Source organism: Cyprinodon variegatus, unplaced genomic scaffold, assembly GCF_000732505.1.
Source record: "Cyprinodon variegatus isolate N-32 unplaced genomic scaffold, C_variegatus-1.0 Scaffold603, whole genome shotgun sequence".
NCBI classification, from domain to species: Eukaryota; Metazoa; Chordata; class Actinopteri; order Cyprinodontiformes; family Cyprinodontidae; genus Cyprinodon; species Cyprinodon variegatus.
This window is the reverse complement of record NW_015151056.1, coordinates 56689-82516: the sequence shown is the minus strand read 5'-3', so window position 1 is coordinate 82516 and position 25828 is coordinate 56689. Positions and strand designations below refer to the sequence as shown.

The 25828-nt window shown below is 36.9% G+C and overlaps 2 protein-coding genes across 7 annotated transcripts in view; both read right to left on the bottom strand.

Annotated features, from left to right (window-relative positions):
- Window positions 1-5516, bottom strand: part of etv1 (ets variant 1) — a 23629-nt gene extending 18113 nt beyond the window's left edge. For 2 of the 6 annotated variants that reach the window (XM_015392698.1, XM_015392699.1), the window contains exons 1-4: window positions 5163-5516; window positions 4824-4913; window positions 3833-3923; window positions 3487-3534 (exon numbers count right to left, since the gene is read on the bottom strand). In XM_015392698.1, coding sequence (XP_015248184.1) covers window positions 3487-3534; window positions 3833-3923; window positions 4824-4913; window positions 5163-5309 — 376 coding nt within the window. In that variant the 5' untranslated portion in view covers window positions 5310-5516. Of the gene's footprint in view, window positions 1-2755; window positions 3267-3486; window positions 3535-3832; window positions 3924-4823; window positions 4914-5162 lie in introns of those variants that run through there. The other 4 variants (XM_015392701.1, XM_015392702.1, XM_015392700.1 and 1 more) reach the window with 3 other exon arrangements.
- A 7310-nt stretch (window positions 5517-12826) lies between these two features.
- LOC107096166 (diacylglycerol kinase beta-like) overlaps window positions 12827-25828 on the bottom strand; it is a 68717-nt gene continuing 55715 nt past the window's right edge. Inside the window, exons 15-17 of the mRNA XM_015392696.1 lie at window positions 20798-20918; window positions 18523-18583; window positions 12827-14298 (exon numbers count right to left, since the gene is read on the bottom strand). Of these exons, the coding sequence (XP_015248182.1) occupies window positions 14191-14298; window positions 18523-18583; window positions 20798-20918 (290 nt within the window). The 3' untranslated portion in view covers window positions 12827-14190. The remainder of the gene's footprint in view (window positions 14299-18522; window positions 18584-20797; window positions 20919-25828) is intronic.

The window sequence follows — 25828 nt, the reverse complement described above, 5'->3', positions numbered from 1 at the left end:
TTTTTTTTAAACTGTGTCTAAATCCTCATAAATCCACATTTAATCCGTATTTTTTTTAAGAAGTAACTTCTGACTCACTGAAAAACATCAAAATAAATTATTTAATTGCAGTTTTATTTATTTTGGCCATAATAATTGTTTAGAGAACAGTAAAAGAATATTGTTTTATCAAAATCAAAGAATAAATTATGAGTTTTTTTTTTTTCTTTTCTTAAAAATTCAGTATTTATTATAATACAATATAATCAATTTTACTTAATAACAGAATCTGATTTTCTTCTAAAATATTATAGTTTAAATTATTATTATTATTTTTTTAAAGATGTGCCTTTTTTAAAGAAATCATTTTAAAAGTAATTTTTCCAAACTTCTGAGTAAATGTTGTTGATTAATAAATTTAACCTACACATACATTCTTACGAAAGGATTTTTACTTTTTTTTCATCTGGCTCATTCTCAACCTCCTGATTCCTCTTCCAGAGGACACCCCGTCCATTGACTGCCCCATATCCTCGGGTTTTTACTGTTTGCTAGCAGCCAATCACCCATTGTTAACAGTATCTAATTGGCTTCCTCCCTACTGGTGAATCCACCTGTACCTACCGAGTTAGGTCTGTTCCAAACCACCGAATGCCTCACCTGCACTTCAAACACCCCCCTCATGCCCCTCCCCGCACCCGGACTAATACTAAAATAATGAAGCCTGCTCCACTCCAGGTCCAATTAGGCATGCACATATCTATCTCCAGCGTATTTACACTCTGTGACAGCTTCTCTACATCCCTCAAGTTGGACTCTCCACAGCAAAAAAGACATAATAAATGTGTCATTAGCACTTCTATTTATACACACAAAGAGGTGAATCCTCATTATCACAAGACCAATAACTTGTCTTGACGTGTCTAGAGGTCTTCTGAATAAAAATGAAAGATTTCTAGACTTTTATCACTCTTGATTTGGTCAGGGGTGTGTTTTTTCCTCTCATCAGAGGTGCGAATCAAAGAGAGTAAACAATTAACGGATAAAGATAACAAATTGCTCCACAAATTTAAAAATAAAGGAAAAAAATGATGGATGGAGAAAAATCTTTTTCTCCTTTCTTAAAAAAAAATATAACCTATTCAGTCAAACGGTTTTCAGTTTGATTATTTAAAAGACAATAGACTCTCAAACCAGCATCAAATAACACATTAATCAAAAGCTTTAGGGCTTAGAAGAAGACTTGAGACACAGATTAAAGAATCTAAAACCACATAAAAAAGGGCAAAAGCAGGTGGTGCTGTCTCCGGTTTTAAAGGAAGTACAGGATGGGTGAGTCAGCGGCCCCAGTCTGTGAATGGGCCAGCTGATCCTTGCAACAAACTCCCGGGGAGAACGGCAGAGCTGGAAATCTGCCGCCATTCACAAAACCAAATCGCCACAGAGCAAGAAAAGGGCTACAAATTTCTAAAAAAGTGAATCCTCAAACAATTTTTAGAGTTTTTAAACCTAGGGAGAATTAACCTAAACTTATTTTAGTTAGAAGAATCTTTTAGAATTTAAAACTGTAAAATGTACTTTTTGATATAATTATTTCTTTCTAATAAAATGCACCTAAATGTGTTAAAGAGGCCGTCTACAATAGTTTGGACCAGGTGGGGTGGGGGGTGGGGATAAGACATTTAGCCGTCATTTGACAAACCTTCAACATCTCCGTCTTTGGAGTCGGAAATTTAACCCGTCTCACATAATTCTTCCTCTTCGTCCAATTACCTGAACCAATAAATCTCAGAAATGAGAAGGTATTCCTTTTCATCTTAATGGACAGGAAGTCATTCATTAAATCCACAATCTTGAATCGTACATCATCACATTGATCCATGACAGGCAGAACTGTAATCCTTAAAAGAGGAATCCCACCAGCCGCTGTCTCCTTTTTCATCACTTTAGATACTAAAATATTTAAAACACTTCTTTTACATTTTTACTCATAACACCTTATTGCGCTTCACCGCCGTTCAGAGTTGTTTAAATATTCCCGGATCTGTAACAAAAGAATATTTCCCATTTTTTAAAAGATTCAGACTGCTCTGGCGGTGAGTGATTTGGAAGGTGTTGAAGAATAGATGGTGTCCATAAATGATTGAGTCTCCTTTTGTCAGGAGACGAAAACTGTCCCGAAACAAAGCTTTGAGGTTAACTTGGTATTTTATAAAGTTCAAATATACAAATACAATTAAATCTACGTAACTTTAAAAAATATCAAAGCTAAAGGCATATTTAAATAGAAAGTTTAGAATATAACATTTTATACTAACATGTTATATACACATGTTATATAGTCTTAATCACTTTGAATTAATTTAAACCTCAAAAACATTTTTAAAATTGAACGTTTCCTTTGTAATTTTTTTAATAACATTTTTAGGTTACAAATATCCATATTAATGTATTTTAACTTTGAATGCGATAAATTACATAGTTTGCCACAATCTAAAAAAAAAAACCAATTTTTTATGTACTGTAGGAGAAATATTGCTGAAGAACAGCTTAAATTTCTTTATAAAAATGTTTTGCCATTTTATTTTTTTTTTACAAAAAACTGTTAGCTTTAGCCAAGAACTAAAAGTCTCATACTACAAATTATTTTTACAGTTTAAGTTTTAAAAACCAAAGTTTGTCTTAAACTTTTGCATTACATGGAAGAGTAAAGGAAGTTGCATTAAAGAGGAGAGAGAAAAACTAACATTAAACACAGGGAGAAAGAAATTTTTACCAAAAGTTCTGTGCTGCAGACACGATGGAAAGAGGACGCTCGCGCTTAAATCCTGAAGCATCCCGTCTCTGTTAGACCACAGTGAGCAAGTCTTGCCATCAGAAAAAAAGTATTCAAAAAGAAAAGAAATGGGTGGAAGTAAAAAGCATAAAAACTTGTCGTTTCTCAGCGAGATTGGTTTGTTTTGGAAGTTTTCAAGAAAAAAAATTATAGATCCATTTTTTTTTTTCCACCAAGAAATGAAATTCAAGAAGACAAGGTGATAGTAAAGTACAGCTGTAGAAGATAAAGAGACAAGTGCTGAGAGGAAGCAACTGGGAGAGAAGAGGGGAGGGCAGAGGAGAGAGAGAGAAAGGGTTGAGAGAGAAAGAGAGAGAAGGAGAGAGTTGGTGGGCTGCAGCAGAGCTCTGGTGGCGGCTGGCGCGCAGCGTGTTGGCTGCTGCCAAAAACAGGAGCGACAGTGAGCGTCGGAGAGCCTTCTCCTGGTAATCTGTGATGACACTCTCTGGGTAGAGCCTCCTTGGTCTCCCTCAAGACCCCTCGCTCACAGTCTCTAATGTATGCATGACACACAAGGTGCCTCTTCCACACAGGCTTTTAATTGGACTGCAACGCAAAGCATGTAACTCCAAGCTGCTTTCCTCCCCCTTATCACCACCACCACTGCACAACCTCTCCCATTCTCTTAACCATCGTTCATTCTTTTACTTGAGATTAAAATAAAATCTCACCTTCTGCCAACCAAGTCTCCTGCAGCTGACTGAGGTCCTGGAAGAGCTCTGAGAGGAGAAATGGTAAAAAGAATTACAAAAGAAAAACATTCAAAGCCAAAGAGAAGAGTCAGAAACAACTTGGTTCATTATGACTGGCTGATATACTGCTAGAGCTCCGAGTGTGCTGCTAATAACAAGTCAATTTGTGTCTCTGACCACTGACAGAGGCTTGTGAGGATCATCACAGGCCGCTGTGCTGTAATTGAGATTCTGTAGTTAGCAGTGCAGGTGGCCACAAGCCAATTGAATTTTGCTAAATGTTTAGAAGCCGTGAAATTAACTTCTCCCTCCGTCCTGCACCTACCTTCAGTGTCCAGAGCCAGGTCGGACTTAATGAATTTTCTTTTTCTTTCGTTTGCTGGACTTCCATAGCTCGATGTCTTCCTTTGCAGCTTCTGGGGGAAAAAAAAAATATCGTTCTTTCTATTCTGTGCAAAACCACAGGCTCTATCACCAGTGGAGCTGAATAGGCCATTCATTGCAGCTCCACTTACTTCTAAAGCTGACAAATGAGGGGAAAAGAAAAATCACAATTGTTTATGTTTTGACCAATCTTGAAATCCCATGATTATCATTGCTTGGTGGGATTGAAAGGATAACATTTACTGCAGTTTACCATTATGATATTCTGATATCACTTATAGTGATGTTTTATAATTTGCTAACTTTCCCTCCTAAACAAATAAGCTGCATTTAATTTGCATATTTCTATGTCTAAGTGCAAATCTATGAAATATTGTCTAAGATTACAATGAAAATGCAGTAAGAAAGCGTCGCATTGATTAGATTGAAACAATGCTGCAGCGACCAATACAGTCTCCCCATAACAGTGCATTGTAAAAGTATAAAAACTGTTTATTATAGAAAAACCCAATCCATCTTTACATTTCTATGTAAATAAAAACAATTTCTTCCAGTTTTAGATTCCTACTTTTCAGGTGACAAGAAATATGTGGAAGTAATTTGTTTTTTTAAATTATTATTGTTGTTGATTGTCGTTTTTCTTTGATGAAGTGCAGCTGAAATTCTAACTGAAATAAAAACCTGCTTATTACCATCAGCATAGATAGTATATAACTTTATTTTGTTAAGAAATAAAAGTTTTAAAAGAAAGTTTAATCCATGATAGATTACACAGCAATCAAAAAGAAATCAAAAGATCATAAATCCAATGTAAACTATAAAAAAAAAGATTCAAATAATAAGTCAAGATTGCGTTAATTAACTGTTTGAATTAGTAGACAAAGGAAATTCTTTTTATATAAACTGTTTTAGGTGGAGTTGTGATTACTTACTATGGAGTTACAATAAGGCACCTGCTGGTCATGATTTCCATCCATTTTCCAAGACCTCCAGTCTGTATCCTGTCCCACTCCTTTCAGGCGCTGTAAAAGGAGAGCATAGGAACCAAAAGAAATATATATTATGAATTACATTAACTGTACTCAAAAACGCAGTTTTCTTCACGATGTAATACTGTAACAAACTAAAGTTGACAGACAACAAACAGCGCGTTAAAAGGAGCGCACGGAGCTATAGAGGGCGCACCAAAATGCCTCCTAATTCAATATAAACTTCAGTGGATGAGAGGTGAAGAAGGACTGGGGGGGGGGGGGGGGGTAATATGCACCCACCTGGCGCCTTCGCGTCGTTTTCATCCAGGCACAGAAAGCCACGGAGCCGCCGGCAGGATCTGCACCGGTCCCGGCTGCTGTCTGAGCGTCTCCCCGCTCTCTGTGCTTGTTCTGGGCGGCTTGGCATCGCCTCCCGGGGCCTCCCATGGAAACAAGCGGCGCTCTGCTCCCTATTGGTTGTCAATGCCTTTCAGTGGATCAGATAGCTGCGGGCAGTCAATCACGCCCGGATGCAGGCGGTGCGCACGGGTAGGCTCAGTATCAGTGAGTATGGCCTCTTAAATGATCTATAATAACTTTGCATCATTGTTTGATAATATTCAAAACACTCAGGCATAGTCCACCTGCACCCCTCTCCTCTCCTCTCCTTTCATCTCACACACAGTCCTGTCTTCATTCCCTCCTGGGTTTCATTCACATACAGTGTGTACACACAAACGCGCCACTCACTTCTCTATTCGGTCAAGTTTGTGACCATGGTAACGGTGTTTTGAAGAGCCTCCAGAGGGACTTGCTTAAGCGCCAGCTCTTCCCTCTCATGTAAAGGGATACATTGTTGGGCGCTGAAGACTTGCAGAAGGCACTGACCTGGAAGTAACGCACAGGTCACACTTAAATCTCTTCGAAGGATCAAGAACAACATTTGCTAACAGAAAGATGTAGCCTATGGGGAAAAGCCTTTTTACATGAAGAAAACTAACTTACTTTATACATTTACACAGCATCGACTCGGATCTAATTGAAGTCTATTGGGACAGATTTTTTTTTTTTTGCAACTTAACCAAATGCCCTGGAAAAGCCTCTACCTCTCCCTACAACTCCTAACATTAATTTGCATGCAAGAAACCTTAATTCTTGGCAAGGATAAGGTGTTCAATCCTGCACAAAGCACATAAACTATTCTATATTTAACAGCATCAGCAGCTTCTGATAGACACATGCATAAAAAGTCATTTCAGTTCAAAAATATGTTATTGGTGCCAAATAGAAAGTTTATGAAATAGATAACGAAACTACAGAAAGCATTTTACAGAAAGCAGTTTTATTATTTTACTTGTTCCTCTATGGAGTGATTTTTCTGCCAAAACGTGTACAAAAATGCATCTTGCGCACACACATAAAGCATGTTGCAAATGCGTAAAGCATGTTTCACACAAACAAATCTTATCACTCACAAATAAACATGTTGCACTCAAATAAATGTTATTGTTCACAAATAAAACTTGTGTTACAAACTCTCCTCTAATGTCACACACAAATACAACTTTTTTTTCAAACTGTCCTTGAATGTTGCACACACAACAATTTTTGGTTTTGGAAACCGGACTCTAACATAGCACTGAAAATATAATTTGTAAATTGTCCCTGAGTACAAAATGATCTCTGCTCGCATACAAAACAGCCTCTCCTCGCGTATGAGACAATTCTTCACACTCCGCGATAAGTTTCTGCCAAAAGTCACGTGATAAATGGAGAACTGTCATTCTGACTAACCGACAGCAGGAGGCGCCATACAATCAAAACAACTGAAACGTGCCGGTGTTACGTCGAGCTGCGTTCCCCCAAAATTAGTTTGTAAAAGTAATTTTTGTGTGTGTGCAACATTTAAGGACAGTTTGAAAAAAAACGTTTTATTTGTGTGTGACATTTGAGGAGAGTTTGTAAAACAAGTTTTATTTGTGAACAATAACATTTATTTGAGTGCAACATGTTTATTTGTGAGTGATAAGATTTGTTTGTGTGAAACATGCTTTACGCATTTGCAACATGCTTTATGTGTGTGCGCAACATGCATTTTTGTACAACGTTTTGGCAGAAAAATCACCCCATATTCCTCGTGCACACATTTTCTCAGACCTGGCAACCGCCTGGTAAATAAAGTACAGAACTAGTGCTCCACCTACTGGTCGGGAGGAGTTGAGAATCAGAAATACTTTAATAATCCCAGAGGGAAATTACTTTTGTTACCTCTCCAGATGCAAAATTTTTTTTATAGATATATATACAACAAACCACCCAAGATAATATAATATAAATAATAATAATATAATATGATATAATATAAATATATAAACATATAAACTTAAACTTGTAGATTTGAACTTAAAGATTTCGTTTAAGTTTTATAACTTTTGTGTCTTTCTTTATAATATTTATATTAAAAAGTTCAGACAAATAAAAAAAAAAGTTAATAATGAAAACACAATTATCTTTGCTGCTGTCTTATAGCTTTCCGCAGCACCTGTCTTTGCCACAGGGCCGTTGTACATTAGAAGAAACAGGTGAATTTAGTTTTAGGAGTTTTCTCATCGTTTTTCCTGTTGTGACCGGCCTATAGTGAGCACCACCCTCACTGATCAAAAAGAAGAAAATGAATAATAGATTTTTATTATTATTCATAAGTACAGTATCAGTTTAAGTTCATTAAAACAGCCGCTTTGGATTTTATTAGCCCATTAAATGGCCTTAATTAGCACTTATCAGTCCTACAGAATGGCCTCCTACATTCTAGTATGATCAGTAGGTTGTTATCACCAAATTAATCCTAAGCCTAAAGTAATTCCTTTTTTGCTTGCAGAATAAATTGATCTATTTATATTTAATCTGAGCATAAATAAAGTACTTCTTCATTTATTGTATGTAAATTGATCTGTTTGTTGCCGTTATTAAAGAAACCAAATCAAAAAACTGTCATATCCTGTCAACTGAGTTGATCTTAAACAACACATAAAATCCATACATATTAATTAGAAGTAAAGCTTTGTAATTAAGTTTTATAAAAAGCAGGTATATTGTAAACAAAGTAGATGAAGAAATTATAAAGCAATTTGTAAAGAAAAAGATGGTTTTAGACGCGGCTAAAGCTGTTATAAAAAATAAACTGCATACAGTAGTATAAGCCATAATAAACCTACTAGAAGGTAGAGGAGACACAGCCTGAAGCCATTCTATGGGACAGAAATCCACTTATAACCTCCATTTAATGTTTGGTCACATCCAAAATGGGTGGTAAAAATAAATAACACACTACAGACTGATCCAACTTTGATGAAATGACCTAAAAACAGGTCAAAATTAGGCTCTGTATTGCGTGGCCTCCATGTGCCTGTGTAAGCTCCCTACAATGCCTGGGCAGGCTCCTGATGAGGTGTCTGATGGTCTATTAAGGGATCTTCTCCCAGACCTGGACTAAAGCATCTACAAATCCTGGACAGTCTGTGGCGTAACGTGATGTTGGTGGATGGAATAAGACACGATCTCCCAGATATGCTCAATCGGATTCAGGTCTGGGAAACGGATGGGCCAGTCCATAGCTTCAATGCCTTCATCTTTGAGGATCTGCTGACACTAATTGTCCTGCATTAGGAGGAATCTAGGGCCAACGCACCAGCATATGCTCTCACAAGGGGTTCTGTGCTGGAGTTCATTTTGCAGGGCTCTGGCAGTGCTACTCCTGTTTCTCCTTGAAGAAAGGCTGAAGTAGTGGTTCTACTGCTGGGTTGTTTCTCTCCTACGGCCTCCTCCATGTCTGCTGGTGTACTGGCCTGTCTGCTGGTAGTGCCTCCAGCCTCTGGCACTACGCTGACAGACACAGCAAACCTGCTTACCACACCTTCCATTGACCTGCCATCCTGGATGATGTGCACTACCTGAGCCACTTCTGTGGGTTGTAGAGTCCATCTCATGCAACAAGTTTAAAAGCAGCACCAACATTCAAAAGTAACCAAAACATACTGAGAATCGGTCTATATTCCCCACCTGCAGAACCACTCCTTTATTGAGTGTGGCTTGCCAATTGTCAATAATTTCCAACTGAATACTTAAAATTTATGAATTGTTTGTTAGCATAAGGCCCACCTCTGGAAACAATTTCCTTGAAATCCTTTCATAACTTTATAATTAAGGCAAAGCGTGTGTCTGGAGGTTTTGGTGTCTGTTCTTCTCTCACCTTCTTCATTCACTTTGTACTCTGCTTTTTTTTTTGATCAACAGATTGAAACTTCGAGTGACACATGACTCACCTTTCCTGTGTTTTTGTCTTCACTATAATACTTCTGGACTTTTTTGCATCAGATTCTGAAGCTGTCAATATCACTGCTGCCACTCTGGTTTACAGGGGAACTGCTTTTTCCTCCAAATAATATAAATAAACAATAAAAAGAATCTTTAAAAAAAATTTTGCAACCAGAATGTGATGTGGACCATAATTAAAATTTTATGGACTGTTCCTTGGATTGAGGTGCACCTTTGGTGAAGATTTCATTAAAATTAATTTGTTTATAACTTCTCAAGTTATCCTATACACAGAGAGACAAACAAACACACAAACATGACTAAAATATAACCTACTTGGCAGAGGTAGTTAGAGCTTGTGTAAAGTAACAAAATAAACAATACAATTTTTGTATTTCCTGTCATAGGTATATTATACCATCATTTTCAATGCCAAGGAGAGGTTTTATTTCAGCAAGCACTTGGTCAGAGCCACTCTGCTGCAAGAAGACTTCCAAAAATACCACATGGCAGGCTGGAACGTCCGCTGCAGGCCGCAGCGACAAGACAAGTGCGCACCGCGCACGATGGAGCAAATGAGCAGGTGGAAAGCGGCGTCCACAAACGAGGTTGGAAAGGAACGCGCCAGGAACGCGTTAACGTGCTGAAGGCCAGCCTATTTATGGGCGGACGACAGCACCACAAATTAACATAATTAACTTGCTAAAAGAATCCCAAAATATATTAACAAAAGATCCTTCAACTAAAGTTTATAAGAAAACAAAGAAAAGAAATGGACAAAAATCATAATGTGCCCGAAGCACATAACACAGAGGTAGTTAGAGCTTGTGTAAAGTAACAAAATAAACAATACAATTTTTGTATTTCCTGTCATAGGTATATTATACCATCATTTTCAATGCCAAGGAGAGGTTTTATTTCAGCCATCACTTGGTCAGAGCCACTCTGCTGCAAGGAGACTTCCAACAGCACTACAGGAGCTTCTCAGATCCATCTGTAGAAACAACAGCTGATGGCTGCCCCTCATTGGACAACCTTTCATCACAGTAACTCACCTTAGAGACACAAACAGCCTTCTTTTTTTCACTCACGCACACACGGTTGATTTTCATAATTTTTAAAGATTCAGCTGACCACAACCATTGATTTTTATTGATTATTGTATTTGATACCCTTCATTTCTGCATTTACCATTATAAAATGTAAAATTGCTCATTTACATTATCTGTAAAACTGGACACATTAAGAAAGAAATGAAATCATTACTGTTAAAATGAATTTGTCGTCTCACTGTTGATTCCATTTCCATTATCTGAGTGGGTTGGTAAATATATTTTTACATTAGCCCCCCTGAGAATATTTTTCACAAGCTGCTACTGTTATCCTTTATCATATTACAATGGTAAACGTGAAAAGAAACTTCCAGGTTATTCCAGGTTTTATGTTTCATAAAAAAAAAATGTTTTAAAAAAAATAACATTAAATAAGTGTGTTTGAAGTTATTATTTTATTATTCTGTTTGTTAGCTGAACATGCCAGCATTAGCTTGTATGTTAGCAGTAACTATTAAGTAACTATTTAGATTTTGTTTGGTTTTCAGTATTTTTTCTGTACTCCTCTTGATCCGTGTGACAGATAACTAATGCATAATGAGCATTGATAAATAAACAGTAAAAAACACTGTTGTCTGTTATTACTTTTCTATCTCATTGATTCAAGCTATTTCCAAAACATTTCTATATTAACAGGAACAAAACAGTTTTTTTTATGCTTATACAGTGTTTTATTTATACATTTCTTTTAAATAAAACATGTACAGTAATCAGTAGTTTCTGTATCTCCATTCATGCTGTTTTAATGTATTTGCCTTTCTACAAATGTTTCCAAATTTATACTTAAATGATGATTGCTATGATAAAAAAAATACAAAGTAAAAAGCCAAATCTGAATTTTAAACCTTTAGTGCTTTGATGAAAGTAAAACCTGTAAGTTTTCGATAAAGCATGATTTGTGTTTTTCAGTATCTCATAATTCTTTAAATAGAGCACTTTGAATTAACTTGTTTAAATATAAATGGTTCATTGCAATAATCTTCTCTTTAAGTTTAAGAATACACACACACACATAGATACTTGTTCAGCAATCGTTGTGAGGATCATGTGTTGACTCCCATTAACTTCCATTGATTTTAAGTCATTTTCCATCCCTTCTATGCCTTAACCCTAAAACTAACCCTGAACCTAACCAGTACCGATGCATACCTCACCCTTACCCTAACCCAAACCGATTGACACCGTAGCCCTAAACCTAGCCATTAGCAAAATAGTATGTGAGGACCACCAAAATGTCCTCACTTTGCCACAACTGGTCCTCACTCTGAGGGCTAAACAGGCATACACACACACACACACACACACACACACACATACATACATATATATATATATATATATATATATATATATATATATATATATATATATATATATATATATATATATATATATATATATATATATATATATATATATATATATATATATATATATATATATATACAAAGCTTTTGGAAAAAGTACTACTGAACTTGGCAGACAATGTAATACTTCTTTTCAAATCAAACTATGCAACAAAAAAGAAGTTTTGTTGAATTAACCTAATGGATTCATTTTTATATTGTAAAGTCATATATTGGCCTTTTTAGGCTGTTTTGTATCAAAGCCAGTAAATTGTTAGCTTAAACCTGTGTAGGATAGTTTCTAGTGAATTCCCTGAAAATAAAGTTCACCATTCTGAGAAACTCTTGACTGAAAGATGGACATATCGGAAGTAGTGTGTTAGTCAGTAGTTCTCACGCTGGTGCCATCTTGGATCCAGGCAGGGCTCTATTACCAGGCAGGTGAAACTGATGTGAAGTGAAGCATGGTGTCATTCTCACTGAACTCCACCAGGGATGGAGAAACGCAGGTCAAGTGCTGGTGCCCACGCATCAGAGTCTGAGAAATGGCCTATATCTCTAAACAAGGGCTAGTCAGAAAAGGCATCTAACAGCCGATTTATAGAGGAAAATGGCAATATGCCTCTGAGACATTGATTCCTCTTTAAAGTATTAACTGTATCAATAAGGTCCAAAATACTTAAAAAAAAATGACCTATTTGGCTCATACAGTAGACGGTTCAGTTAGAATATAGGGTGTAGTTAATCACCCTCTCAATGATTTCCTTCACTTCCTAAGGATTAATTGGGTTATTGCTTTGACTTCCCTTTTGATAGTAGGTCTGAACTAACTGTGCTTACAGAATTATTTTATTAAACCACGTTGCAGCATTAAACAACCATGGTGCATTTTCCAGCCATGGTGTTTTTTATTCTTCAATTTCATTTTCACTATCCATATTTTCATTATTTTTAAAACATGCTGAATTGTCCTTTGCATTGATGTTGCAGTCTTTCTCGGTCAACATCTGGACCAATTTAGATTTAAGAAGACTGTTTTTTTTTTTTTCTTGTGTTTATTTAAGAGAAATTAAGTGTTGAGTTAAAGTTCACATTCCCTCTGAACAAATTGCCAAAAAGAATTTTTGAAAGATTTCAAAATATAGAAATCAAAGAAATACTAGAACACTGGATCACACAACACTAGCCTTTAATTGTTTCTTTCACTTTTCTCAGTCAGATGTAACTTATCTGTGGGCAACAACAACGCGGCGTGAGCGCAAAAGTGAAGCAGGGAGCAGAAAAATAAATCACACTGTGTACAAAAATACAACTTCACTGTACAAATGCTGCACTTTACAAAGCACAAAAAAATAAGGAGACTCAGATCGTAGTCTCCGCATTGCAAATGGCACCTCTAAAGAAATATCAGCTGGTCCAACTATTTTATGTTTTCCGAAAACATGCAGAATGCATTTTAAAAAGACACTGTTCTTACAGAAAATGTGCAAAACATCTAAAGAATATTAAAAGTTTATGCTCTTGGTGCAAGTGAGGGGAAAATAAAAATACAGAAACGAATCAAGACCAGTGCCAAGGGTTAAAACTGCAAACATTGATTATATTCATCTTTTGCACCATATATACTTTAACTCAATTTATTTTGAGATCCTGGAATTAGTTGCATGCTTTCAAGAGCACCGACAGGCTGTTGTCATTCAATGTACTTTTCTACAGTCAGTTATAACATTTATTTGTTGTTTGCTTAATTTATCACACAGCAAATTAATCTTTAATCGTTGAACAGGTGATGAACACTTAATGAATGTCCAAAAACCTGTTGCTCTCTCATGCAACAGTATGTGTGTACAGAACTGGTTAAACTGTCTGAAAAATTCCCATGCAGCATAAGCAAAGAGGAGCATGCATGTTGAAGAGCAATAAATAAATGTGTCCCAAAACCTCTAAAGAGCAGCAACAAAGCTGATAAAATTGTGAAAAAGATGACTTGTATGGACTATGGAGCAAACAGATCTCTATTTTAGAAGCTTCTGGTAATGAAATATAGCTGGGGTCTTGAGCAAATACCCTACAATCTGCAGCAAATGTCAGCAGACAACATCACCCTTTTTAACTCCCCATCATGCATCAGGTGTGTGCAGAAATACAGCAGAACAGCATAAACAGCAGAGCATTATTACATTTATAAATGCATAATTTATCTGTTTGGTTGTTCAAATTGGCACAGAGCACAACAGCAAAAAAGACAATATTTTTTACAGAAAATAGAACAAGAACAGAGGAGTACTTCCAGAAATAACTTCGGTATTTTTGGAGCTCACTGAAGATCAAACTGTCTGTTCCGATCACAGTTTATTTTGGATTCAACAACGACAATCTGAGACACATCTTCATGCTGCAGGCAACACAAACCGAACCTACAGCATGCTACTGGGCGCTTGGCTATGAAAAAGGCATCAAAGTCCACTTTCTCTGGACCACTGGGTCTCAATGAAACGTGCCTACAGCTGCCCTGCAGGAGTCTAAGAGAACTCAAATCTGTCCCACAATGATGGTTTAGTCTTTGCTTTCAGAGCGCGTTCGTCTCAGGATGGAGGAGAAGAAGCTGCGGCCTTGTGACGGTCCAATCAGCATGTGAGCCTGGTTCTTGTGGACAATCTCAATCTATATTAAGAGAAAAACACAATGACTTTAACTTTCAAAGCATTCTATATGTTTTTGTAGAGAACTAGACTTCCTGATGTGATATTCTCCAAAATACAACTAAATGCACTTTAATCCTCTTCATATAATTTTACAAAATGGCTGATTCAACATTTTTTAAAAGGTAATCCTTCAGTGAATGCTGTAGAAAAGAGGGGAATTAAAATAAAAGTTAAACAAACTGCATGATACTTCAAATACTGGGTTGAGGGAGAATAACAGAGTAGAAACACAAAATATTGTTGGTTTAAAGATGACATCATATCATTTTCTTTAAGATTATTTTTTAGGCTCTAGTGGCCTTTATTTTTGTTGTTTATGAAAGTATGAATACAGGAAAGTTGGTTAGAACAGAAAGACATTCGTCAAAGGCCAGCAGGGCCGGGACCTGCATCTGCTATAGCCAGTATATGCACCTCCACGCCATAGCACCACTCCATATCAAATCATTTTCTAGAACAAATGTTTTGACTGGCAGCAGCATCTGTGATTCATTAGACATAAACTTTTCCTCCTTTTTGGTGTTCTTAAACCTTCAAATCATATGAGCTCTGTTGGCCTTGATTTTACTTTCAATTTTAATAAAATAAGACATAGGTTAGCACCCCTCTCTGATGAGAATGCTTAAATTAGTTACTACTTCTCTGAAAATAAGTGAATGCCTGATAATGAGTTCATAATGTGATATTCATTAACAATGGATAGATATCCAAATTTCTCATAATAAAATCTATTCTATATCCCACCAATTGTATATATTTATATTAAACATGTATATGCCTTGAGAGCAAAGTGAAACTGAAGTAGGAATTCCCATTTATGTGCACAAGCTTAGCTAAAAGTGTTTCTTTTGATACATAATGTAACCATAATAATCTATTTAATGATTAACAGCAGGGGTGCATGCAATTGGTAAATGCATGCACTCCTATGGTATGATGACAATGTAGTAGGTGGGTAATATTTCTGTCTGATGTCTCAGATTTGAAGGCTGCCTTTTCCAGACGACATGTTTCAGCTCCTTCCAAAGATGCTCAATAGGATTTAGGTCAGGGTTCACAGGCGGTCACTTCGAAATAGTCCTCTTTTTCTCTTTGCCATTCTCAGCTGTTTTTAGCTGTGGGCTTTGGTTCAGTATCCTGCTGAAGACCCATGGCCTGCGACTGAAACCATGTTTTCTGACACAGCAGCACAGTTCTCTCTAGAACAGTGTTTTTCAATCCTGGTCCTCAAGGCACCCTGCTCTGCATGTTTTGGATGTTTCTGAGGTTCAGGACACCGGATTCAGATGATTGTAGTTCAGCAAAGCCTGATAATCTGCTATCAATTGATAACAGGTGTGTGAAAGCTGGGAAACATCTAAAAAATGCAGGGCAGGGCGCCTTGAGGACCAGGACTGAAAAACACTGCTCTAGAATTCCTTGATTGTCTTGAGATTTCATTGAACTCTGTAGAGATTCTAGACACCCTGTGCCAGATGAAGCAAAGCAGTCCCAGAACATAACAGAGCATCCTACATGTTTTATATTTGGGACAGAGTCCTTTTTTTTTCATTCAGTAAACATAGGGCTGATATGAAAAGATGGCAAAGAGTTCCCTTAATTAGTACTGTAAGTCAAGACTTAGTTTTTGCAAAAATAAGAAAGCTCACATCTTCCAACTTGGGAGATTAAAGTCTTCTTTTTAAAAGATTGACTTATTTTCTGTTGTTAATGTTTAAAGGTTTTCGTCTCACATAAAGGGAAACAGATATTTTGCCTGGAAGACTGTCTCATATAGCACTGAGGCCCATTGTACTTACATTATTACAAACTTTCTTTTGATGAAAAAAATTTTTCCCCCCCTCATAATTTAAGTTAATGTTATTCAGTTGCATCATTCCCCTTGTGTCCTAATTTATTCCCTCACACTGCTTTGCATCATGTTATTATGGCTTAAAAACCTGCATCACAGTGAATCAACTTTAAGTGGTAAATGAAACTGTATTTAAAGCTGATTTAACTTGCATTTATTAGATCAGTGGAGGTGCATACATATATAAGACAGATAATTGTTGCAGCAGAAATTGCATCTCATCTGTGATACTTGTAGGCTTTCCAGAAAGAGGAATATCATAAGTCTCATAAGTATGGTCTTGTAGCCAGCTATAGGCTAAAAGTTGGGAAGCTGACATGATATCCAGTCTTAAAAAGGAGGTCAAAAGATTTTAAATATAGAAACAGGACAAATAATAATAAAAACTGAACTTTATTGATCTCACACTGGAGAAATTAACCTCTGCATTTCACCCATCTCCTTGGGGAGCAGTGCTCAGGGACCCAGAGTGCAGGCTGTGGGTATAGAACTGGGTGCTTGCAATGTTCTCAGAGCACAAGCGCTCTGCTCTAACCACTAGGCCAACACTCCTCCAAATAAATGTTGCTTTAAAGTGCATTTTCAACTTCACTTTTAAACCTAATTACTTATCTTAATATGTAACAACGGTTCAACCAATATTTCATTTCATACAATGTCATCTACTTGCAGAGCTGAATTCAGTAATGCGTCACTAACAGAAGCAATCTCCCATATGGGTTCTTGTCAAATGGCTTATAAATGTACATCTATAGACTTCACTATAACACATTTTGAGAATCCCAGGGATGTATTACTATGACATCAAATGGTAACATATGTGCATCATAATTTATAAAACAAATTGGGCTTTATGGATCCACGTTGTCTGAATTAGCAATAATACTATGATGTTATGAAATGTCTGATGGATCAGTTCACATCGACTGTCAGTGTTTGTCAGATTCAACACATCATTAAACCACTACACCAAGAGTCTCAAAGCACTAATGTGTAGCTTCCATTTGCATTTAAAGGAGCACATTAGCTTCAAAGTAAAGGCTGCCATTTATTATACTTGAACTTTGACTTTGTGGCAGTTAGGGGCTTTTATAGACTTACTTTCATCATTAAACGAGGACCTAACACTTCTGATTTTTCTTAGGATGCACAAGATAACCTTTTGAAGCAAGACTCTTGCCACAAAAGGAAAGAAAGATCAGAAGGAAGAATGAAGTGAAGAAGTAGCATTAAAATATCAGAGAGGTGATTTTAAACTTCTGTGACTTTAACCAAAATAATCCAGTTAGAAATGATTATTATTAAATCCTTATAAGTAGGTGATTTTCCTGGACTAAAACTGAGATATAAAGCAAGAGTTTATGTTTGCAGGAGTAATTTTAGATCGAGGTATCAAACACTTAAATAGATAATATGCTGCAATGTTGAAAAGCATATGAATTAAAGTCATACAAAATGAAATACAGGATGGAAAAGTGGTTATTTGCTGTGCACTTACTCTACATACGGTGTTAGAAAAACATACATTTATCAAATTTAATAAAATATGAAGGGTAGGGGGTGTTCTTAAATGTATAGGCTGCAGTGTTTGGTGGTACCTTTTCTCTTTAATAGCATAAAAAATAAGTAATTTGTTTAAAAAAACATCAAGGTTTTGTTTTTCCTGCAAATGGATGATTTAACAGAATGTGAAAAGTCATTATTCATCATACTGATCATTATTTAAAACATCACTGATTCATTCTGACACCTGGGATGCCAATATTTTGTTTTAAAAGTCTGACTGATGGTGAAGCATTCTTTGCATGTGCTAATCTCACAGGTGGAACAGTCGCGGTTGATGAGCATGTTCTGCACTGATGTTAATACAATTCTCTCACATGGTCCTTAGGAGGAGACAGTCATCCAGCTGGATGAAGCTTTCTTGCAGCTACAACAGTTTTAGCAGCAGTTTCCTGCCTATGAGGCAATTTAGAATGATAGTGGCTGCACATTTTCTTTAGGGAACCATTGCTAACACAAGATTCCAACCTTTTCAAGCAAATTTGCTCGTCTTTAAAAGAAATTGCCCTGCAGTTAATTAACTGATTCCCAAAATGATTTGAGTTAGAGTACTGAAAAGCCTGAAAATATTTTAAATGGATTGGTCCTACTATTCGTTTTCAGTTTTGCAGTGAAAAACTTAGAAGTAAAAAGAAATACCAATGAAGAAATATTCATCTTTAAACTGTAAACTACAGCACTATACATCACTCCTAAATCTTCCAGCTGATTGGCTGTCTTTTGCTTGAACAACATGTTGTGAGACAGTAAATTGATTTAATGACTTACAGTGCAGGGAGTCTGCATCCAAGGTTCGCCGTCAATCTGCATTGGGAGGGATTTACTGGTTCTGTAGGTTATAAACAAGGTTATAAATACAATGCAGTAAAAATACAGATAAACCAAACCAGACAGGTTGTGTTATACACACATTCTTTTCAATAACACGTAATTACAAATGTAAACAGTAGTATTGGAACCTCTGGCAAAGATGGGCAAAGCATTTTGAAATTAACTTCTCTATTTTTTCCAGTAGCTGTAATAAGGACATTTTTAGAAATCTCTTAAATAAATAAAAAATCAGAAATTTGGAAAACCATAGGTGTAACATTTCTCAGCACTCTGTTTATTCATTTAAACTGAAATCAAAGAATCAATAGATGTGACACAAAAAAACAATTTTAAATAGCAATTCAGGTAAAAAAAAAAAATGTGTGTTAAGGCTTGGTGAGAACCAAATTTTAACACTCTACCCCATAGAGCAGTGGTCTCCAACCCTGGTCCTCAAGATCTACTGTCCTACAGATTTTAGATGCATCCCTGCTTCAACACAGCTGAATCAAATGGATGGCTTGAAAAGGTAATCAATCATTTGATTCAGCTGTGTTGGAGCCGGGATGCATCTTAAATCTGTAGGACAGTAGATCTTGAGGACCAGGGTTGGAGACCACTGCCGTAGAGTAATGGATAAAGTAAAATAGAAAATGTTCAGAGATCATTGTCCCACAGTAACGTTAAAAAAGGCACCTTAGGGTCAGGAAATCTCCAAAACAACATCTATAAGGAGTCTGGGAACCAATTTGGAAGCATGCCAAGAAAATCCATTGTGTCTCTTACCATTTCAAACGTTAACACCTGGAATTTGAGAAAAAGCTCCCAGAGTTCAAATGAAACTGTGTATTTTGATCAGAGGAGAGTAAGTAACCAACATAACTGATGGATGTGGAGTGAAACAATGGATAAGTATTCGAAAAACCCCGAAAAATACACATTTCAAATATAGAACTGGTAGCTTCTGCTCAAAAACTGAAACATGGCTTTTCCAACAAACCTGCGCCAATGTTAAACTGAAACCGGTGCTACAGCCTGTTTGTAAGTAATAATTTGGTTTTCTAGAAACTTAAAACTAACTGGAATTTTTATCATAAATGTTTGACCCTCCTTCCATTTCATTCTCCATAAAGATCTGTAATGTAGCCATTTAAACCGGTGTACTGTCTATATTTAAGTTGGAACAAGTTTGTATTGTTTTATTGGAATTGCTTAATCTTTCTGAGTATAATATAATTGGAATATAGAAGGGCTATTTTGACCTTAGAACATGTGACACGTCAGTTATACCATAATCACAATCTGCATATTAGGCCTTTTAAAGATTGATGAGTGGACAGAAAACCACAGGTCGAAGCTTCCCTTTTTCTAATATCAGAAGATCAATTTATTTCTAGAATATTAAGAAAGAACTGCTGTTTGTGGGCACTGACCTTATATCAGCATTAGGAGAAGAGGTATCTAACTCAATTCCTTTAGAGCTGCTGCTCAGAAAACATTCACTTCAACAAACCTGAATAAGATGCCTGAATAACCTCCTGTTTTCCTGAGGACAGCATTTCTATTGTCTGGCCCTGCTCAGAGTTGGTGCTGAGAGAAAAAAAATCAAACTGTTTTTTGGGAAAGGAAAGCTTTCAAGGATAGTGGATTCTCATAGAATTGGTGGCGAGCACCTCAAGCCAGTCCCAGTTTAGAACTGGGACTGGCTTGAAGGCAAAGCCGCTAAAAGGAGTTAACACCAGGTCTTGTGAAACACAAGATCACACAGAATGCCTCAACATACTCCTTATCTAACTTATTCATTTTCTAATTCAGTCTCCAGACCTAAAACTTAAAGAAAACATCTGGGATGAAGTGAGAAGAAGAACATTACATTACATTGCTGTAATGCAAATAAAAAATATTAAATAATCTCCTCTCTACCAGCTCCAGATAATAAAATCTTATGGCAGAATGTTATGTGCTGACATATCAATAAAAGGAGGTTATAAGAAGTATAAACCTAAAGGTGTACATAGAATTATCATACATATTTACTACAGTAGGAAGTGTTTCCCATTAATATTCCTGTATTGAAGTTTAAAGTTTTTTTATTTGGCAGTGTGAGATAAATCTACTGCAAAATAGACAAAATTATTAAATTAAATATATTTTACACATCTTTTCTTAAGGTATCATTAACTGCTCTGAGTCTTTGATGAACAGAAGGTATTTTTTGGGGGGAAAGACAGACCTGATGGTTACAGAGGAGCATTGGGCCAGACGTCTTCCAGCGCTCTTCAGGCCCGTGTAGATCTGCCCCATCTCCATGGCTCCTTCCAGTCCCACCACCTCCAGAAATTGGTCAGACAGGTCTAAGATGACGAAAAAGACAACACCAGTGACATAAAAATCAGTAACCGAAGTCATTTCAAACAACATCAATAAAAAGTTTTGTTTTTGCAACTTAAAAAAAATCTTACAGTATTTTTTTTCAAACTATTTTCCACAATAAATGCCAAAGTCTTTTTGTTGTTGTTTTTAAAGAAAAGTCAAAGTATTATACTAAATTAAGGAATTGAGGGGAAAAAGGGAAGTCCGCTAAGGTTATTAGAAGTTTGTGTTCATCACTTCAAGTTTTTGCTCCTGAAACACGTAATGTTCACAGTTTCGAATGAAAAAAGGAAAAAAGCAACAAGCTAAAAACAAAACAGCCATTAATTAGATTGCACCGGCAATGCAGAGCAATCTTGTAATAATATAATTATTAATTTCTATGCTGTTTTTCAGTTATGAGCATTGATTTTGACCCTGCTGGAGGCTCAGTGTCATGCAGGGCCCATCTGTTCTAGCGGCCCGCTCCGTCTCCATCGACTCTTCACTCCACAGATTAGAAAGCTGCTGCAGCACAGCTTGGAGTATCCAGATACTAATTGAAACAAAGACCCATTTTTAGATGCTTGGTGCGTGAGAGCGCGTTAGCTCGCTGTCAGTTGTGGAGCTCGAATGCTGTCGTGCTTATAGGAGTCGGGTTCGTTTCCTGAAGGAGTGTCGGAGCCGATGTTGCTGTTCGGGGTGAGTTGTTGATGCTGCCGAGCTCCGGCATGCAGCTGTCACCATGGTGATGGACATGCGTCTGCCCCTATCTAAAAGTGGAGCTGTGAAAGTAGAGCTTTCTAGGGTCAGAGTGGAAGAGTCTGTGTGTACACACAATCCACAGCAGGTTGACCTCCTGGCTCCAGGGTTTAAGGCTGAATCTCCCATATTTGACTTCCTACTTTATCCTGATGCAAAAAGCTGACAAACACACGAAGATCCATGTGCTGAGATATATGATGAGGCATCACGATTGGAATTCCTTGTTTCCCTGGCCTGCAAAGATCATCATACCGCACTGAAAAAATTCTAGGTGTAACTCGTATAATAAACTTTAATAACTGACTAGTATCAAATATGTTTTCTATTCTAGTACATTAGTCATTGGAAGTCAGTATTTATTGAAGCACATTATATATTTAGAAATTAACAGCCAGCTGACACCCATACAAATTTTTCTTAGCTTTTTTTTCTGTCACACCTCAGCATTGTACAGTAGATCGACAGATTAGGTTTATGTTCAGACTGAGACAACCTAAGGAAATGCTGCATGCATGTTCGGTATGAGGGATTGCTGCAAGGTCAACGACACAGTGCAAATAATTCTTCACTCTCACTACATAATCATCCAGGATCATCCAGGAGTGAATTCTGTAAATCACTGACTGGATGCAATCTGCTTGGTTTCCATAAAGTGAAAACTTAAACGGAAATATAATTGAAGTGAATCTGTGAGGAACCTTAAACTAATTTAATGAATTTCTTTTCTATTTTTGTCTTTGAAATTTAAAAATGAGCTTTCAATGAATGGTTCAATTCATTAAAGGGTCATGAAAAAGGTTTCTAATGATCACTGCCACCTGTGCCCAAAACATCAAAAATGCAGCACTCTTTTGCTTGTTCTCATAGCGTGTGCTCGTACTTCGTACTGTTGCATTAGCCTGGCTAACTAGATTGACTTACATGTGTGTGCAAGTCAGTCTGGTAAGGAGTAACACTCTGTTTTCTTTTGTTCATAGATATTTGTTCATAGAGAAAAATCTGTTGAAGTTTTCTCTCTAAGGAAACCAAGCAGATTTCATTTAATCAATGATTTGCAGAATTTACTCCTCCTAGATCTTCCAAACACAGGCAGGCCCATAATGAAACATTGTTTTTCTGTAACCCTAATAGTCAACTTTGTAGCTGTAATGTTTTAATTATGACCTTTATTGTGTGTGTATTGTTACAATTTCAATAACTGACTGCTGAAAGAGATTTTTCTTTTTTTTTTAAGAGTATTTTGATTGTTTCTGAACTGTGTCCACTGAGTCTGTTAGCCTCCGCTTTAAAATGGTGCTCTATCTGCTCTTTTCCAGATGAATACGTCTTATACACTGCAAAAATTAGTCTAGCTGGCCAAGTTGATGCTACATAATACTTTTTCAGCTAAAGGCTAATGCATTGGTAACCAGGTTTTTCTAGCAGTGATTAAAAAGCACGGTTTTATCAAATAGGCAAGTTGTCCAGCCTTAGTGTCATTGAATCAATAAATGGTTTTAAAGCAGCACCAGACCTTCACCTTATCAACAAAAAGTTAAACTGATGTTGTGTTTTCCATATAAGCTGCGCTGCTTTTACTCCTTATAGACGAAAGCTCCCGTTTTCTTCCCCTAAGTCTAAAGACATTTCTTCTCTAGTCTTTGGCAACATTCAATGTTTTATTTAGGAAGATATCAGACTGGCTTTGTGTTCTTTTTGGTCAGCAATGACTTTGAACTCTTCCATAGGTTCCCTTTTGCTGACATTCTTTTTTATTGTTTAATTATTAACCCTGAGTTTAACTGAAGCAAGTCTTCTGTGCTTCAGATTATACTCTCGATTGTTTTGTGACCTTGGGGATGAGTCAACTTTGACTCTTTGGGTAAATTTGGTATAGCGATCAGTCCTTGGAAGTTTCTTTACTGTTTTGTCAAATGGACCAGGGGTTGGTAGTTCTCTGGAGTGCAAAAACCATACAAATGGCTTAAAACTCAATCCAAGACTGATAGAAGTTGATTAATGTTTTTTTTTCTTCGCTTTTCTCTTCTTAAGTTTCTGTAGATCAGTGTATGATGTGCTCTTTATTGATATTGTTCAGCCTAGTTCAAGTTGTCAGGAAGGTTTTATTAAATATATCTATAAGGTTTGTTTGAGGGAAGCGAGGTGCTTCAAATGTAGGCAATCACAGTTTATTTATGTTTTAATAACAAAGCCAATAACTTTTTTCACATTAGGTTGGGTTACATGGGTTACAGGGATATAATGTTTTTTTTTTAACTTCATTTAAAATTATATGCTTCCTTTAACATCAAGGAATGAATTAAATGAAAATAAAACAGTGCTGTGGCTTTATTTCCAGACAGCTAGTGTGATTAGAGACGGCATTCTTGTCACTGTCGAACAGTTGGTGGCTGCTCTGACACATGTGGTGCGACGGGCTTTGGGCTGAGGGCTAAAAGACAGGCAGTGACGGAGCGAAGGGGAGCGGGACCAGATCAGCTGAACGTAAAACTAAAGTGGAGTGGCGGGAGGAGGAGGGAGGGAGGGAGGATGTGAGAGGGGGAGATCCTCCGAAGAAAGCTTCATGAGGGTTGTCAGGGGGGATCAGTTCTCGACGTCAACCCCTTCCACCCACACATGAACCTCCTCTCCCTTCAACCCCCCCTCTTTTGCAAATCCTCACTCCCATTCTAAATAATTCACTCTGCAGCCATTCCCTTCCACCTGAGGGGCTTGTCTCCTGGCGTCACCAGTGGGACGATTTAACAGCTCCCGAAAGGTCAGGTTCTAGTTATTTATTTATTTATTTTTAGCCACCCACCAGTCGCCAATCCGCAACACATGCACACGCATACACACGCTTTCTCTAAATAAAATCCCTCCCAACAGTTTGATCTGTGGATAGTGCTCGCTGGGGCCCCCGTGGGCAAAGGCACTCCTTTGTTTACCTATAAATACAGCGTTCTCTTGATCTGACAAGTTAGGCCGCTCTCCTTGAGGGCACCTTCCACAAGGGCATCCATTTTCACATATGAAGCACAAGTGGATAAACACTCACATCAATAGACTCAGACAGAGTCAGATAAATACAGCTTTGAACGCAGAGCAAATACACACTACTCACTCACGCTAAAAGCCTTCCTGGGTTCGGACTCCTCCAACACTAAAATGATTGATTTTTATTCAAGATTTAATGGAGTGTTCATTGTTGCAAGGTAGGGCCTTCAACTGTTGAAACTTGCACTTATAAACTTATTACAGAAATAAGAAGCATCCTATAATGTAACCTGTCAAATATTGTGGGTATGAGGGGGGCATAAAAAACTCTTGCAACTTATATTTTTTATTTATTTGGTATAACCATAAACTTCACATTATTTCTGAAACTGGGTTTAGACAATGAAATGAAAGAAAGTACAATTGTAAAGAGGGTAGAAAACGATTTATCTATGAAGTAAGACAACTTTTCAAGACAAGCTTTCAGCTAACAAAAATCTAAAGTTATAAAAAATGTATTTGTATTCGTCCTCCTATAATCTGATACCTCTGAAATAGTATTTTTGACTACAGCTGCTATTTCAGGGCTTCAGTAGGTCGTTGGAAAATATTAATGCAGAAGAAAGACAGCCGACAGGTCCTGGAGAGAGTTTTTGAGAAGCATGGTTGCAGTAAATCCTATACAACCATACCATCCATATTTTCTAATATCTCAAAGACTTTCTGTTCAGAAAACAGAATGAGTTTACCACAATTACAAACATAACATGGTCCGGCTGAGCTCATATGATGAGCAAGGAGAATCCTCATCAGGAGGCCAGTAATTACACTGGAGGAGCTGCAGAGATCCACAGCTCAGGTTAAAAAAAATCAATAAGGAGTGATGAGAAAGTAAATTTTAAGGAGTTATTTTGCTCATAATGAGGGCAAATACCTTAGTTACTGTGATATTAAAGTAGTTAAAGTAACAGTGGGGTTACTTTTTATCGCCACAAAATGTTAATTGTTTTAATGGCTTCCTGTTATCCTAACTTTACATGCAACTCTGAGTTGAACACGTAATCATTCAATTCATGCAACTACATTTTCTCTTCCTTTAAAGCTGCAGTCTGTAACATTGAGAAGAGAGCAGACTTCGACTGAAAATTTGAAGAAAAACAGGTTTCACGCC